The 16,935-nt window shown below is 27.5% G+C and overlaps 1 protein-coding gene and 1 long non-coding RNA gene across 2 annotated transcripts; one reads left to right on the top strand and one right to left on the bottom strand.

The window, feature by feature from the left end:
- Positions 1 to 9,002: 9,002 nt before the first annotated feature.
- LOC149055948 (uncharacterized) lies at positions 9,003 to 9,720 on the bottom strand. The gene is made up of 3 exons (XR_016191511.1): positions 9,580 to 9,720; positions 9,318 to 9,415; positions 9,003 to 9,184 (listed from the first exon to the last, which is right to left on the bottom strand). It is a non-coding gene; the product is annotated as an uncharacterized LOC149055948 (long non-coding RNA).
- A 902-nt stretch (positions 9,721 to 10,622) lies between these two features.
- On the top strand, positions 10,623 to 16,470 carry LOC149055947 (uncharacterized). The gene is made up of 21 exons (XM_089226746.1): positions 10,623 to 10,773; positions 10,905 to 10,976; positions 11,081 to 11,186; positions 11,472 to 11,556; positions 11,667 to 11,898; positions 12,030 to 12,101; positions 12,206 to 12,311; positions 12,597 to 12,681; positions 12,792 to 13,023; positions 13,155 to 13,226; positions 13,331 to 13,436; positions 13,722 to 13,806; positions 13,917 to 14,148; positions 14,280 to 14,351; positions 14,456 to 14,561; positions 14,847 to 14,931; positions 15,042 to 15,273; positions 15,405 to 15,476; positions 15,581 to 15,686; positions 15,973 to 16,057; positions 16,168 to 16,470. Exons 1-21 carry the CDS (start codon positions 10,757 to 10,759, stop codon positions 16,461 to 16,463), a joined length of 2,556 nt encoding a protein of 851 aa, XP_089082872.1. The 5' UTR covers positions 10,623 to 10,756; the 3' UTR covers positions 16,464 to 16,470.
- Positions 16,471 to 16,935: the final 465 nt, after the last annotated feature.

Raw genomic sequence — 16,935 nt, 5'->3', positions numbered from 1 at the left:
TAAAAACAGAAAATAGTTATATATATAGATACCAACTAAAGCTTATTTTCCAATGTTATCATTATATTTCTAATCTATTATTTGCTCTTATATTATTTTCAGCATATTTTGGAAAAATAAACTTCAAGATGTATTTCCAAACTTATATATAATGGTAAAAATTGCTTTAACTTTACCAGTTGGTAGTGCAACTACTGAACGTAGTTTTTCCAAGCTTAAAATAATAAAAAACAGACTGCGCTCAACCATGGCTGGAGAACGATTGGAAAATTTGATGAAAATCTCTTGTGAAAATAACATTTATATAGATTATGATAATATTTTAAATATATTTTCTTCAAAGAATCCAGGATTGCTTAAGCTATTAACTATTTAATTTGATTTCGATAGTTTATTATATTATATACTATATTTATTTATATCTATTTTGTCTATGGTATTTTTTTTTTTTTTATGTTTTATTATATTACATTTATACAAACAAAGAGTAATACAATTACTATACATAATATAATAATTACTATATAGTAATACATACTATAAAAAATTGTAATTTACAATTATTAATTATAATCTGGCAATCTGCTGTTTTTTGTAAATTTAGATTGAATCAATGTGGTATTTGTTTTTAATTTTAAAATGTATGCATTTATAGTTAAGACATTAAAAATAAATTATATTAATTGAAAACGGCACTTCTCATAATTGTTTAGTCACTTTTTGAAGCAGTTTGTGTTTTTGGAACTTAGAAAAATATTTAGTATTAAATTTATAGCTGATAAATATATACAATATGGAAGTGTGGAGAATGAGGTATTTTTAATTCAATTCATAACAAATGCAGTTGGAAAGCTCCACAGTCCACAAATCATAATAGTATTAGGGAAAAGCCTAAGATATTTGATGTTAGTTGATAACAGAAAAAACCGCCATACCATTTTAAATTTTACTTTATACTTTTATGCTTTATTATTTTGAGTGGGTGGGTGGGTTGATTTGGAATTTGGAATTTGTAATTAACATATGAATATGAATGAGCCAAAGAAAGCTGCAATTTTATATTTTTTATCAAGTAGTGATGATGAAGATGAGGACGTTATCGAATTCATTTTTAATACACCTCTAAAAAATATTAAACCAAAAATATCCAATTATATAATAGATGTTGTACACAATTATTCCGATCAACTAGTAAAAATAATATATTAATAATTTACGTAGTATTATACTATTATACAATAGTGTTAAGCAGTGTCGGTCTGGCTAATGATCGGGCCCTTGGTAGTTAGCACTATTTTTTGTTAAATTTATATAAATTAATTCTTAACATAAATAAAATAATGTGCCTATAAGAATCCTACATTGTTTTTTATGCTTCTAGTTTAAAAATCATTTTCGTACAGCCTATTTTATTATAGACAAATTTGAAGAATCCAAATTTATAGCTGATAAATATATACAATATGGAAGTGTGGAGAATGAGGTATTTTTAATTCAATTCATAACAAATGCAGTTGGAAAGCTCCACAGTCCACAAATCATAATAGTTAGGGAAAAGCCTAAGATAACTGATGTTAGTTGATAACAGAAGAAACCGCAATACCATTTTAAATTTTACTTTATACTTTTATGCTTTATTATTTTGAGTGGGTGGGTGGGTTGATGAAAAACGTAGAAGGGGTTTTAACACATGGCTGTGCGCCACTGTATTAAAATAACAAGATGTTTTACTTATTATTTTCGATTATTAATGCGTCTTCGAATACGTATCCCAGTTTATGTATGATTCTTTAAGTGTATTAAAATACAATTTTTTACATTCTTACAAATTAATAAAAAAATAATTAATATGGCTGTCAATTATTGAACATAAATGGCACAATTTTGCTCCACATTTCATTCAAATTATTGGTGGCGGAGCTTGCCTGTTTAGTGTAATATCTTTTGTGTTATATGACACTTAAGATAAGGCCCAAGAAGTACGTAAAAAGATAGTAACCTATGTGATAAATCACTGGGAAGATTATTCAATAATGTCACATGAAAGTGATGGAAATAATTATCGCTGGTTTGCCGAATACTTTAATGATATGTTAAAATTTAATACTTGTGGTGGTTTATGTGAGCTGGTGGCAGCTGGTGGCAGCCAGACAATTATTTTTGGTATTTATTCAGGTGTACCTCAATGATGAACTGTATAAAAAATTTGGTTAAAAAATGAACCCCCTAAAGAGATTTCGTTTTAGTTCTATGCAAAACCTATCTAATAGAGTTCCATCCTGATCACAAACATTTCATAGACCTTATTAGAAAATACAATAACTGCTTCCAAATTACATTTTTTGGAGCGAAACTAGTTATTGAAGATGGATTTATGCTCACATTCAAAGTGAAAGGTCAGGTATATCATTTAATCGGTAGTTTTCAAGCTTTACCTCAACAAAACCCTCAAGTTCTAGAGATTTATTTCATTGGAGATGATGAGAGAGTAACACGCTTAAGATGTAGCAACTTTGCTTATGTAAAGCAAAGCCTGGTAAAACAATTACAAGCGATATTGCACCATAATAATCCACACATAAAGGACTTTAAAACCACGCTCGAAAGAGTAACTAAAATTAGTAAAAACTTTGAAATTAAAATACACGCTGATAGAAAACTGATAATGCTCACAGAGGACGTTATAATGCCACAGGAGACGACGGATATCTAAAGTATAGATGAAAAGCTCCAGAAAATGATGGTTTTAATGTTGAAATAAATGCTAAGAAAATTGATAATCGTTGGATAGTGCCGTATAACCCAGTGCTTTCACGTACATTCGGTGAACATATTAATTTAGAGTACCTTAACTCCGTAAAATCTATAAAATACATTTGTTAATATATTACAAAAGGAAGTTTGATCAAGCAGCATTTGGTTTTGAAAACGATAATGATGAAGTCAAGTTTTATGAAAGTGGTTGATATACCAGCAGCTCTGAGGCTATATGGAGAATTCTGGCTTTTCCAATCCACGAGAGATTTCCCAACATTCTTCCATCTTTCTGTGCATTTAGAAAACAGGCTTAGGGATTAGTGTTAGGATCACTATTCCCTCAAATATGAGTACAATTATTAGCTCGTTCTCAGAACTAACTTCCAGAATTTAACCAGATATAATAAATATCAAGATAAAACCCATTGAATGGTTTTGCAAGTGAGCCATATTAACTCCAAAGAACAATAAGGCAGTCGAAATCAATGAAATTCTAATAAAGGCATTTAATGAAAAAGCTGTTGAGTATAAATTATTTGATTCAGTGATCCATTTGGATGATGCTGTCTATTACACTTTAGAATTTCTTAATACTCTAAATCCTTCTGGTCTTCCATCACATAAACTTATCCTTAAAATTGGAGCACCTATAATATTACTAAGAAATCTTAACCCACCTAAATTGTGTAATGGAACTAGATTGCAAGTTAAAGTTCTGCACAAAAATGTAATAGAAGCTTTTATCACTGGGTGTGTAAGAGGAGATATAGTTTTAATCCCGAGAATAACGTTGATTCCAATTTATTTTAGCCCCAAAAGGCAGTACCAAAAATACTGTTTGTAAAGAGTTATTGAGATGAATAAAATATGTCAATATAAATATTAATTTTTTTGGTTTATATAACACCATAATGTATATAATAATGTTACAACGACGTTGTAAAACTTAATTAGTTTTAAAAGAGTTTACAGAAGTTTCTATACAATATACATAGAAGATCTAAAAGCAGCCTGTAATAAATATAAAAAGCTGTACACGGGCAAAGCTGAGTTATTTAGCTAGTTATTCATATATTTTACCAAGTTCTCCTTCAAGCTACTCAAAACCGTTTTTTTCTTCTTTTATAAACTAGTTTTTACCATACCATATTTATTTATTGTATATAATGTACATTGTACAGATTGTAAACTTCCAATAAATGCCATTTAAAAAAAAGAGCATGCAATAATGAATGATAGCTTTCAGGTACCTATTGTATAGCCTTATAGGTGTTACAATTCAACAGACATTTTTACACTTAGTTAACGGTAGATAATTTAAAAATTAGTAAGCTGATTTTTTTTTTTTGATCTTAAATACAACCCGGCATCTGTGGCCATTAGTTACAGCTATGGTGACACAAAAGTTAATTACAATAGGGATTCATTATGCTATCGTATTCTAATAACTAAAAACTAAGGAAAAATGAACATAATATTTAAATTGAGTTATATAAGTTAGTTGATTTTAGGAAGTTAATCATCTTGATATTGTCCTCGGATTCTGGTCCCAGTGCGGTGCCGAGTGTCGCGTCGATTCCGATCCTTTGTCTGTCTTGTTCGTACTTGAAACATTCCGTTAAAATGTGTTTCACGGACAGTCTTAAACCGCAAGCATCACATAAAGGAGCTTCTTCCTTGGCCATTAAGTATCCGTGTGTTAGTCTGGTATGTCCGATACGCATGCGGTTTAATATTGTTTCTTCTTTCCTTTTTAAAGAGCATAAGCTAATTTATACTAAAGATTATAGTATTCATTGGTTAATATTGTGGATGATTTTTGATTAGTAGAAAATGGCTCGATGGTTAATTTCTCAAAATAAGTTTCTATAATTACTATTATAGAAGCACTCACTTTTCTTAAATTTCTTAAACTACTTAGATATAAATCAATAAATAAATATTATCGCAAACATCATTACATTATTATTTATTAATTTTTCATACTACACATTTTTTTTTTTACTTTTATAGGTTAGTTCCATCGCCGTCAATTTCTTCAGAAATAATAATATACTTTATAAGATTGTGTTGTGATTTCCTGTTGCATTCTGCATTAAAGAAGAGCTGGTACTAAGTTTAAGCCAGAGACAGCGCTTAATTAAATTATCTTTTATGAATTTTATATAATTTGAAAATCAAAAAGTGGAAAATGAAAACAAAATTATAACGTCAAATCTACACAATAATTGTTAAAGAGTAAGGACGTTACATAAATAAGGACGATTGCCAAACCAAAAATAATATATTTATTCAAATAAATGAGACAAATGGATAAAAAGGTTATAAATAAATTCCTCCCCCATCACCCCCCCCCCCCCAAAAAAAAAAAAATAAATAAATAAATAAAAACCTTATACAAACAATTAGTTCTATTTCATTATGAAATTAGTAAAGATAACATGCACGAGTATATTTTCAATAACTATGTTGTGATTAAATTGTTTATACGACGATGTCAAGTAGCTATATATAAATTGCACACGCAAATATACAAATTATAATATTTTAATAATAATATTATGTAGTGTAGAAAGTAGGTACAGAATATAATAACTGTCACACGTATTAACGACAGACAGTTTATGACACATTGTCTTCTCGTTATCATATTATTATGTTATTATAATAAAAATGTAATATATTATATTATAATATGATAGGAAAACTTGCAAAAGGTATGTCTATAAGAACTGCGTAGGTATGTAATAATAATATAATATATTAAATTATTATGTATAATGCATAAATCAAGTACACACACAGGCAATATGTACAGCAAATAACAACAATAATAGTAATATAGGTTGTCAGTAAGTTGCATTTTGTCTAGAACGTGAAGTGACTCACATGAAAATCGTCCGATTTACCTACGATTTTGTGGTTCGAATTGAATAAATTACAGTCGTTGTACACACACACACACACACACATTTATTTTTATTGATATGGATAGATTATAATAACTTGTAAAAACGATTGTGCTGTACCTACCTACATATTAAAAATCGACAATCTCTAGTACTGTACAATGTACATATGTATACTATAGCCATTAGGTAGTAAAAGCGTATTGTATACGAATTACGAGTATTAAACGGAAAAAGTACATGGAGTTTTACCAACTTTTCTTGGGTGCAGTACCTATTGTAGTTTAACTGCGCGTAGGTTCGATACATACTAATTAAAATCGTTCATATCTGAACGGAGAAAAAAAAATTAATTATATTCTAATTGAGTCTGCACTCGAAAAAAGTAAAAATAGATTATTAATATCAACCCGTTTAAACAATTAAATTATGTATAGATTTACGAATTAATAAATTCTTACATAATGGACATTGGACACTAAAATCAATATTTTTAACTATAGGTACCCTTCCTGATTTCAAAGTTTGTAAAAATGAAAAAAAAGATATTTTTTTCGTAATGTTTAACAAGAGGTTCACTCAATTCGTCCAAAAAAGATTTATTGGGAATTTGGGGCTCAGTCCGTAGCAGCATGTGCGGTGCGCCATTCTGTACGTTTAATATACACACGTGCATAATGTGTTATCACTAAAAGTAATGACATTAAGGTAAAATATAATATAATATACCAGGTATGTAGTACGAATATAGTAATAGTATAATATGCTGTATTATTATATTTAGAACACGGAACAGTCTGAGTTTGAATTTAATTTAAAGTAAAACTTTGAGAACCAAACTCGGGAATTTGGGTCGGAGATGGGCTAATATTATATAATAGTCTCGCGCTCGGCTGGTTTTGACGGTTTTGACGGCACCTGCAACAACAGCAGCATCACCGCCGACGGTAACAAAATATAAACCGAAACTATCTACCATATTATACCACACATATATTATTAATTTATACAAGGCCCCGTCGCATTAATGTGCCATGTCATTCGTACGTTTAAGGAGAGACGTTTCGGTAGTTTTCGAGTTTCAACCAGCCTCAGAGGTCGAGGGCCTTGTAAGTGTCAGATATTGTCGAGGTTACAATATTATGTGCGTGTTATCGGTACAAGATATACCTAACCAGCTCCTATATTATACTAATCGCAATTTAAAATGAACTAATATAGAGCCAGATTGCACACACATTTACATACAATTTTACAACTACTAAAAATAAATGTACATAATATACGTCACAATCGATATACTAATTTATATAAAGAACAAACAGTCTTAATATTATTAATAAATGTTTTAAAATTAAAACGTAAATTTTAGAGTTAGTAAAAAAACTCCTACAATAATTCATTCAATGTCAAAAGAACAATTGATAATCAACTAAGTATATAATTCCAAAGCTCTATTTTCTTTATTTTTTTTCTTTACTAATATTATCACTTAATTATATATATTTTTGAAATACATTATGAACAACATACAATTAATTTAAACTTAACACGTTAAAGAAGTACAACTTTAATATAGATAATCGAAATAATATTCCGGCCAACCTCACAGTTGAGCAAATTTAACTAAACGTAATATTTTTATGAATGTAAATATATACTATATATTTATAACCATACAAAACTATATTATTAACAACAACTCTACATCTAGCCCGTGCCTGATGACAGTTTTCTGTTGTTGTTTTACAATCTTATAATTATTTTCATACCAATTAATATTATTATTTACAGTTTTATCGTAATAATAACATCATTAACTAGGTACCTACACAACTACATTGTTGATTCACAACACAATATGATTCATGAAGCACGAGAATAAATTTTATATGAACAAATTTAAGTGTGCTATTGTAAAAGTGATGGTGGCCAGGAGAGGGGATGATAACTCGCTTCCGTATAGCGCTCCACTCTAGGTGGATGAATACGCTCGTAGCGAGGACTTAAGTACGATTGTCATTTGCAACTCTATAATTTAAATATATATCATGAGAACAAAATTACATAATAATATAAACTTAATAATGTCAACAAGATAAATAAAACGTTTCCGCGCATTCAACATAATATACTCAATAAATAAGGACGGTTACATAAATATTGCTAAGTTTTTTAAGGCACTCGTTGTTTTGATCAGTACGAATAAATCTTAGCGTGATAATAATTGGCGTTATCTAAACGCAAGTACACACACACACATAGCATTTATCATATATATAAATATGTATACATATAGACGCAGGGTAATTATTTTAACGCAAATCGTTCAATATCGGTCTAAAATGTCAATAAGTACCTATACGCAGTTGATACAAAAGCAAGGGAAAATTATAGCCATATATATAGTGTCATGTAATTTATCATTTGCTAGTTATAGAAAAACCTATGGATACTGAAAACGTAGGGATGTGGTTATACAGACTATTGAGCGAAATATCTGCAGCATTCATGTTGTAGGTATCAACATTTTAGATATTTTGACTAATTCACATCAAAATAATTATCTTGCATATAAGTATAATTTATTACATGTATGATATATGTATATTATGTGAAAAGATAATTTATAAATACAAACAGTACTCGAATTGAGGGAAAACCCGGAAGTAAAAAAAAATTATTAAGATAAAATATTAATTATGCGTAACTTTTTAACTATATGTTTTAATCAATAAGACATTTAAATATTCAGGTACGCAAATTTTATTTACACTTTGCATCCCTCTTCTATTTTTCTGAACTCGAGCACTGAATACAAATGTTAAAAATACCTAATATGTATATTTTAAGTAAAAAATATCAAAATATACCCTGTAAAATCTAACCCTTTCAACTTTGGCAGTAAACAAAAATAAAAATGTATTGAAATATCCGTCAGCATAAACGTCGGGTTGATGAAAAATGTTGTTTAAATGCATATTTCGTGTGGAGATGGAGCGGCGGTGTGCTTCAACTACGACGAAGTTCCAAAATTCAAATTTCTACCAGAGTAATCTGATTCACCAGTGCTTACGCGCATTGGTATTCAATATTAATAACATTTAATATAATCTATATAAACTTAAATCGGAACAATCGATAGTCAGTTACGTGACATACGCCCTGTAACGCCGCTGTGCCGGAGAGATACTCTATATATTGTATTAATATAATAATATAGTGTAACGTCATAATATATAATTTTTCACACGTCATACGACGCACATACATAGGTTCATGTTTCTTAGACTAGGTTAATATGACAAACATATCTTGGACACACACACATAAATAAATATACATGTATGTATCAATTTCTTAATTAGGGTGACATAAAAAAAAAAAAAAATTAGGTATAAAAACAGCTGATGTGCGAAACGTTTTTAAAGCCAAGTCAAAATCGATCCTGGTTTATTGTTCGGGTCGATCAACAATTGTACTTCATCCAGTATGTCACTACTAAATTCGTCCCCTAACTAGAAAACAAAAAAAATATCATAATAAATAACCATACAATAACAATGCATGTGAGTTTGGCCGAAACTGATCGGACGTGTTCGCTATATTATTACAATTCTATAGTTCTAATAGTAAGTTGATTGTATTTACTTGAAGCGACGGGACTAAGTCGTCGGTGACATCCAACGTGGACATTTCCTGTGAATCGACTACCGACATGTCGGATGAAGGACCCGGATTATCGCTCTCTGTACACCACGAGTGCATGAACAAAGGAAAACGAAACAAAATTAATAAAAACATCAATACCGTTAGGTCAGGTTACGATATTGTTGTAATAATAACAGCAACAACAATGACTTATCGTATGTACCCACATTGTATTGCAGGAAAAAAAATCTTTGGCCCTTACCTGAAGTACAGTCCATGTTGTCGTCCATGTTTGATGACAAAAAGTCTTCGGGAGTGTGTGGCAGAGAGTAGTTGTTTCCCAGGCCCAAGCCGCTGTGTGCCTCCGTGGTTTACTATTAATCATGATAAATTAAATTTATTATTTAATATTAATTTATTATTTAATTTATCATGCTATTAATATTATATATTAAAATATATAACTTAAAATGAACCGCCAATTTAAACCACCAGTAGCGCTGAAAACTTCAAGAACACAGTCTGTTATCAGTGACATCTTTTGGTGGCCGTCCCCCGACCCCCGCCGACCATGTCGTTTCCAGTCCATTATATCTTAGTCCGTGGCGTACACGAATTATATGCCAGTAAATATTTAATATAGGCGATAAGCACCTATAACGGCTATAACATATAAACTATAAACGGGTGGCGATTCGCGCCCACACAAATTAATAATAAAAGACAACAATTCACGCACGTATAATGTAATACTTTTTTGAAGGAAGAATAATAATTGTTGCACGTCTGCGTTGACACTATTTGCGACTGACTGACTTGCTTGGGCGGCCGTGTTAAATAATAATCGCATAGCCGAAGCGGCGGCATGCGATAGCACCCTTATCTACATATTATTATATAATATACAATACAAATAATTAATAAAAACAATATAAATAAACAGTATGTGTTATGTCAATCGGGTGTAAAGAGGCGCGTGGAGCGGTCGGCGACACTGCCACTGACGTAATAATAATATTGTCGTTCCGGTGCAATTTATCATGAAATAATGGAATTATAAATTAATTTAATTATATACCTAAAAAAAAAAATATGTCTATAAATTATAACAGTAACTTAAAATATTAATCAGCTGAAATGTTGTTGTTAATATATTAATTTAGAACCATAGAAACACAATTGATTGTTGATTATATTAACAAATTTATATTATTTTTGTTAACGGTATTCTAACCGCATATGAAATATTAAACTATAAAATGACTTATTTAAAACAATTTATTAAGAAAAATGGATTTAAATCAATTGGACTTTTTAAGACATGGTATAATGATGCAAAAACTATAAGTTATTCAAAATATACACTGAGCAATTATGGAGATTTGGACCGCAAAAAACCTGCGAGTTTGGAAAGTTTTGGACAGAATAATTCTCACCCAATGATCAATTTACGGAGGTATTTATTAATTTAATACAAAGTTCCTCGTAAGTTGATATAATATAGCAATTAAAAAATATTTAAAATACATAATGACTTTTTTTTATAACCGTTTATCAAAAATAATATTTATAATATTGCTATTTCAGGAACTATGTTGGCGGAAATAATAAATTTAAAAATTCAACTAGCAAATATCGTAAATTCAGAGACTGTTCTTTGTAAGTTGATATACCTACCTTATATCGGTTAAGAAATATTAAAAATACATAACGACTTTGTTATAACCGTTTAATCAGAAATAATATTTATAATTCATGTTTAGGAACAATATTGACCAAAAGATTAAAATTGTAAATGTAAAAAATGTATATACGAATTGTGATTTCAACGACCAATCTTCAAATTATAACAGATATACACAAAAGAAAGTATGTATTTTTAAGAACTTATGTAAATTTAATCAACTTTTTAAGGCAGCCGTATTAAAGTATGAAAATTCTGATTTTCTGATATATTTTACCTTAAAATGAAACTCATTATCATTATAGCACTAAAAATATAAAAATATGCTTTAAAAATTATTTATTTAAAATTTTTATTTAGACATTTATGAATTTATAATAATTTAAATTTAAAGAAAAGTTTTTTTGGGAAAAACTGCCTTATAGTATTATATTTAATTTCAAACTTTTAACCTTAAATTTTGTTTTTAGAAATTGGTATTACCCAATTTTGTGTCAAAAGGTTTTGATGATTGGAATCCAAAAAAAAGTTATGATAATTATGATCATATCCCAAGTAAATATTTATATATTTATTTATTATTTTGTTAATAGTGCCTATACACCAAAACAAACATTCCTACATTAAAAATTGTAAATGTTTGTAAAGATATTGTTATATTTTAGGCGTAAATGGAACTTTTTTGGGTTTGAAAACGAAAAGAAAACTTTGTACCCTATTAGATGGGTTAATTTCCAAATATAACACTTCAAATTACATTCGAAGCCAACTAATCGAAGCCAATCAGACAATTTCAAATTGGCGACAGAGTTATTATGGAGATTTGGACCGCAAAAAACCTGCGAGTTTGGAAAGTTTTGGACAGAATAATTCTCACCCAATGATCAATTTACGGAGGTATTTATTAATTTAATACAAAGTTCCTCGTAAGTTGATATAATATAGCAATTAAAAAATATTTAAAATACATAATGACTTTTTTTTATAACCGTTTATCAAAAATAATATTTATAATATTGCTATTTCAGGAACTATGTTGGCGGAAATAATAAATTTAAAAATTCAACTAGCAAATATCGTAAATTCAGAGACTGTTCTTTGTAAGTTGATATACCTACCTTATATCGGTTAAGAAATATTAAAAATACATAACGACTTTGTTATAACCGTTTAATCAGAAATAATATTTATAATTCATGTTTAGGAACAATATTGACCAAAAGATTAAAATTGTAAATGTAAAAAATGTATATACGAATTGTGATTTCAACGACCAATCTTCAAATTATAACAGATATACACAAAAGAAAGTATGTATTTTTAAGAACTTATGTAAATTTAATCAACTTTTTAAGGCAGCCGTATTAAAGTATGAAAATTCTGATTTTCTGATATATTTTACCTTAAAATGAAACTCATTATCATTATAGCACTAAAAATATAAAAATATGCTTTAAAAATTATTTATTTAAAATTTTTATTTAGACATTTATGAATTTATAATAATTTAAATTTAAAGAAAAGTTTTTTTGGGAAAAACTGCCTTATAGTATTATATTTAATTTCAAACTTTTAACCTTAAATTTTGTTTTTAGAAATTGGTATTACCCAATTTTGTGTCAAAAGGTTTTGATGATTGGAATCCAAAAAAAAGTTATGATAATTATGATCATATCCCAAGTAAATATTTATATATTTATTTATTATTTTGTTAATAGTGCCTATACACCAAAACAAACATTCCTACATTAAAAATTGTAAATGTTTGTAAAGATATTGTTATATTTTAGGCGTAAATGGAACTTTTTTGGGTTTGAAAACGAAAAGAAAACTTTGTACCCTATTAGATGGGTTAATTTCCAAACATAACACTTCAAATTACATTCGAAGCCAACTAATCGAAGCCAATCAGACAATTTCAAATTGGCGACAGAGTTATTTTGGAGATTTGGACCTCAAAAAACCTGCGAGTTTGGAAAGTTTTGGACAGAATAATTCTCACCCAATGATCAATTTACGGAGGTATTTATTAATTTAATACAAAGTTCCTCGTAAGTTGATATAATATAGCAATTAAAAAATATTTAAAATACATAATGACTTTTTTTTATAACCGTTTATCAAAAATAATATTTATAATATTGCTATTTCAGGAACTATGTTGGCGGAAATAATAAATTTAAAAATTCAACTAGCAAATATCGTAAATTCAGAGACTGTTCTTTGTAAGTTGATATACCTACCTTATATCGGTTAAGAAATATTAAAAATACATAACGACTTTGTTATAACCGTTTAATCAGAAATAATATTTATAATTCATGTTTAGGAACAATATTGACCAAAAGATTAAAATTGTAAATGTAAAAAATGTATATACGAATTGTGATTTCAACGACCAATCTTCAAATTATAACAGATATACACAAAAGAAAGTATGTATTTTTAAGAACTTATGTAAATTTAATCAACTTTTTAAGGCAGCCGTATTAAAGTATGAAAATTCTGATTTTCTGATATATTTTACCTTAAAATGAAACTCATTATCATTATAGCACTAAAAATATAAAAATATGCTTTAAAAATTATTTATTTAAAATTTTTATTTAGACATTTATGAATTTATAATAATTTAAATTTAAAGAAAAGTTTTTTTGGGAAAAACTGCCTTATAGTATTATATTTAATTTCAAACTTTTAACCTTAAATTTTGTTTTTAGAAATTGGTATTACCCAATTTTGTGTCAAAAGGTTTTGATGATTGGAATCCAAAAAAAAGTTATGATAATTATGATCATATCCCAAGTAAATATTTATATATTTATTTATTATTTTGTTAATAGTGCCTATACACCAAAACAAACATTCCTACATTAAAAATTGTAAATGTTTGTAAAGATATTGTTATATTTTAGGCGTAAATGGAACTTTTTTGGGTTTGAAAACGAAAAGAAAACTTTGTACCCTATTAGATGGGTTAATTTCCAAATATAACACTTCAAATTACATTCGAAGCCAACTAATCGAAGCCAATCAGACAATTTCAAATTGGCGACAGAGTTATTATGGAGATTTGGACCGCAAAAAACCTGCGAGTTTGGAAAGTTTTGGACAGAATAATTCTCACCCAATGATCAATTTACGGAGGTATTTATTAATTTAATACAAAGTTCCTCGTAAGTTGATATAATATAGCAATTAAAAAATATTTAAAATACATAATGACTTTTTTTTATAACCGTTTATCAAAAATAATATTTATAATATTGCTATTTCAGGAACTATGTTGGCGGAAATAATAAATTTAAAAATTCAACTAGCAAATATCGTAAATTCAGAGACTGTTCTTTGTAAGTTGATATACCTACCTTATATCGGTTAAGAAATATTAAAAATACATAACGACTTTGTTATAACCGTTTAATCAGAAATAATATTTATAATTCATGTTTAGGAACAATATTGACCAAAAGATTAAAATTGTAAATGTAAAAAATGTATATACGAATTGTGATTTCAACGACCAATCTTCAAATTATAACAGATATACACAAAAGAAAGTATGTATTTTTAAGAACTTATGTAAATTTAATCAACTTTTTAAGGCAGCCGTATTAAAGTATGAAAATTCTGATTTTCTGATATATTTTACCTTAAAATGAAACTCATTATCATATTAGCACTAAAAATATAAAAATATGCTTTAAAAATTATTTATTTAAAATTTTTATTTAGACATTTATGAATTTATAATAATTTAAATTTAAAGAAAAGTTTTTTTGGGAAAAACTGCCTTATAGTATTATATTTAATTTCAAACTTTTAACCTTAAATTTTGTTTTTAGAAATTGGTATTACCCAATTTTGTGTCAAAAGGTTTTGATGATTGGAATCCAAAAAAAAGTTATGATAATTATGATCATATCCCAAGTAAATATTTATATATTTATTTATTATTTTGTTAATAGTGCCTATACACCAAAACAAACATTCCTACATTAAAAATTGTAAATGTTTGTAAAGATATTGTTATATTTTAGGCGTAAATGGAACTTTTTTGGGTTTGAAAACGAAAAGAAAACTTTGTACCCTATTAGATGGGTTAATTTCCAAACATAACACTTCAAATTACATTCGAAGCCAACTAATCGAAGCCAATCAGACAATTTCAAATTGGCGACAGAGTTATTTTGGAGATTTGGACCTCAAAAAACCTGCGAGTTTGGAAAGTTTTGGACAGAATAATTCTCACCCAATGATCAATTTACGGAGGTATTTATTAATTTAATACAAAGTTCCTCGTAAGTTGATATAATATAGCAATTAAAAAATATTTAAAATACATAATGACTTTTTTTTATAACCGTTTATCAAAAATAATATTTATAATATTGCTATTTCAGGAACTATGTTGGCGGAAATAATAAATTTAAAAATTCAACTAGCAAATATCGTAAATTCAGAGACTGTTCTTTGTAAGTTGATATACCTACCTTATATCGGCTAAGAAATATTAAAAATACATAACGACTTTGTTATAACCGTTTAATCAGAAATAATATTTATAATTCATGTTTAGGAACAATATTGACCAAAAGATTAAAATTGTAAATGTAAAAAATGTATATACGAATTGTGATTTCAACGACCAATCTTCAAATTATAACAAATATAAACAAAAGAAAGTATGTATTTTTAAGAACTTATGTAAATTTAATCAACTTTTTAAGGCAGCCGTTTTAAAGTATGAAAATTCTGATTTTCTGATATATTTTACCTTAAAATGAAACTCATTATCATTATAGCACTAAAAATATAAAAATATGCTTTAAAAATTATTTATTTAAAATTTTTATTTAGACATTTATGAATTTATAATAATTTAAATTTAAAGAAAAGTTTTTTTGGGAAAAAACTGCCTTATAGTATTATATTTAATTTCAAACTTTTAACCTTAAATTTTGTTTTTAGAAATTGGTATTACCCAATTTTTTGTCAAGAGGTTTTGATTATTGGAATCCAAAAAAAAGTTATGATAATTATGATCATATCCCAAGTAAATATTTATATATTTATTTATTATTTTGTTAATAGTACCTATACACCAAAACAAACATTTCTACATTAAAAATTGTAAATATTTGTAAAGATATTGTTATATTTTAGGCGTAATTGGAACTTTTTTGGGTTTGAAAACGAAAAGAAAACTTTGTACCCTATTAGAAGAGTTAACTTCCAAATTTAATACTCGAAGCCCACTAATCGAAGCCAATCAGACAAACTCAAATCGGCGACAGAGCTATTTTGGAGATTTAATCGACCTCAAAAAGTCTATGACCACGGAAAAAATTGGGGAGAATAAAGTTTGGCAATGGCCAAATTCAAGGAAGATTCGCTTGTGCTACTCAATCATTCTTATGACATTCAATCTCTTAGTAATATTTAATAAAAACCTATACTAGTTTTCCTGAGGCCCTCAGTATAAAAAAAAATCATTTTTAATTTTACTTTTTAAAACAAACCTCTTAATAAAATTTTCAAAATATTTCAACAATTTTTAATTTATTTATAAACATTTGAAATTGTTCGTTGTTTTCATTTTTTTTTGCTCTATGTCTTATTGGCATTATTTTATTTATTAGGTTAAAATCTTGACAATTTATTGTAAATTGATATAATAGTTGGAAAATATTGAAAATATATAGGCACTTTTTTTTATAACCGATTAAGGTTCAAATTTTGACAAAATTTATTTAATTGAAAATTTAAAAATTATTTAATTGAAAAATGTATGAAACGTTTAACTTTAATAGCTAAGGATTGACAATTTTAAACAAGGTTCCATGTAAGTAGTTAATCCTCCAACAAAAAAAATCGAAGAACTTTACAAACACAGATTTTTTATAGTTATTTTAAGTTAAAGAATAATAATTT

This window comes from Diuraphis noxia, unplaced genomic scaffold, assembly GCF_037042655.1.
Source record: "Diuraphis noxia isolate RWA-SAM2 unplaced genomic scaffold, SU_Dnox_SAM2 contig0004, whole genome shotgun sequence".
NCBI lineage: Eukaryota > Metazoa > Arthropoda > Insecta > Hemiptera > Aphididae > Diuraphis > Diuraphis noxia.
This window is presented reverse-complemented; position numbering and strand designations above follow the sequence as displayed.

Coding starts and splice junctions, on each gene's coding strand:
- LOC149055947 (XM_089226746.1), top strand. Junction 12,102..12,205: donor AAATTCAGAGACTGTTCTTT/GTAAGTTGATAT, acceptor ATTCATGTTTAG/GAACAATATTGACCAAAAGA. Junction 15,477..15,580: donor AAATTCAGAGACTGTTCTTT/GTAAGTTGATAT, acceptor ATTCATGTTTAG/GAACAATATTGACCAAAAGA.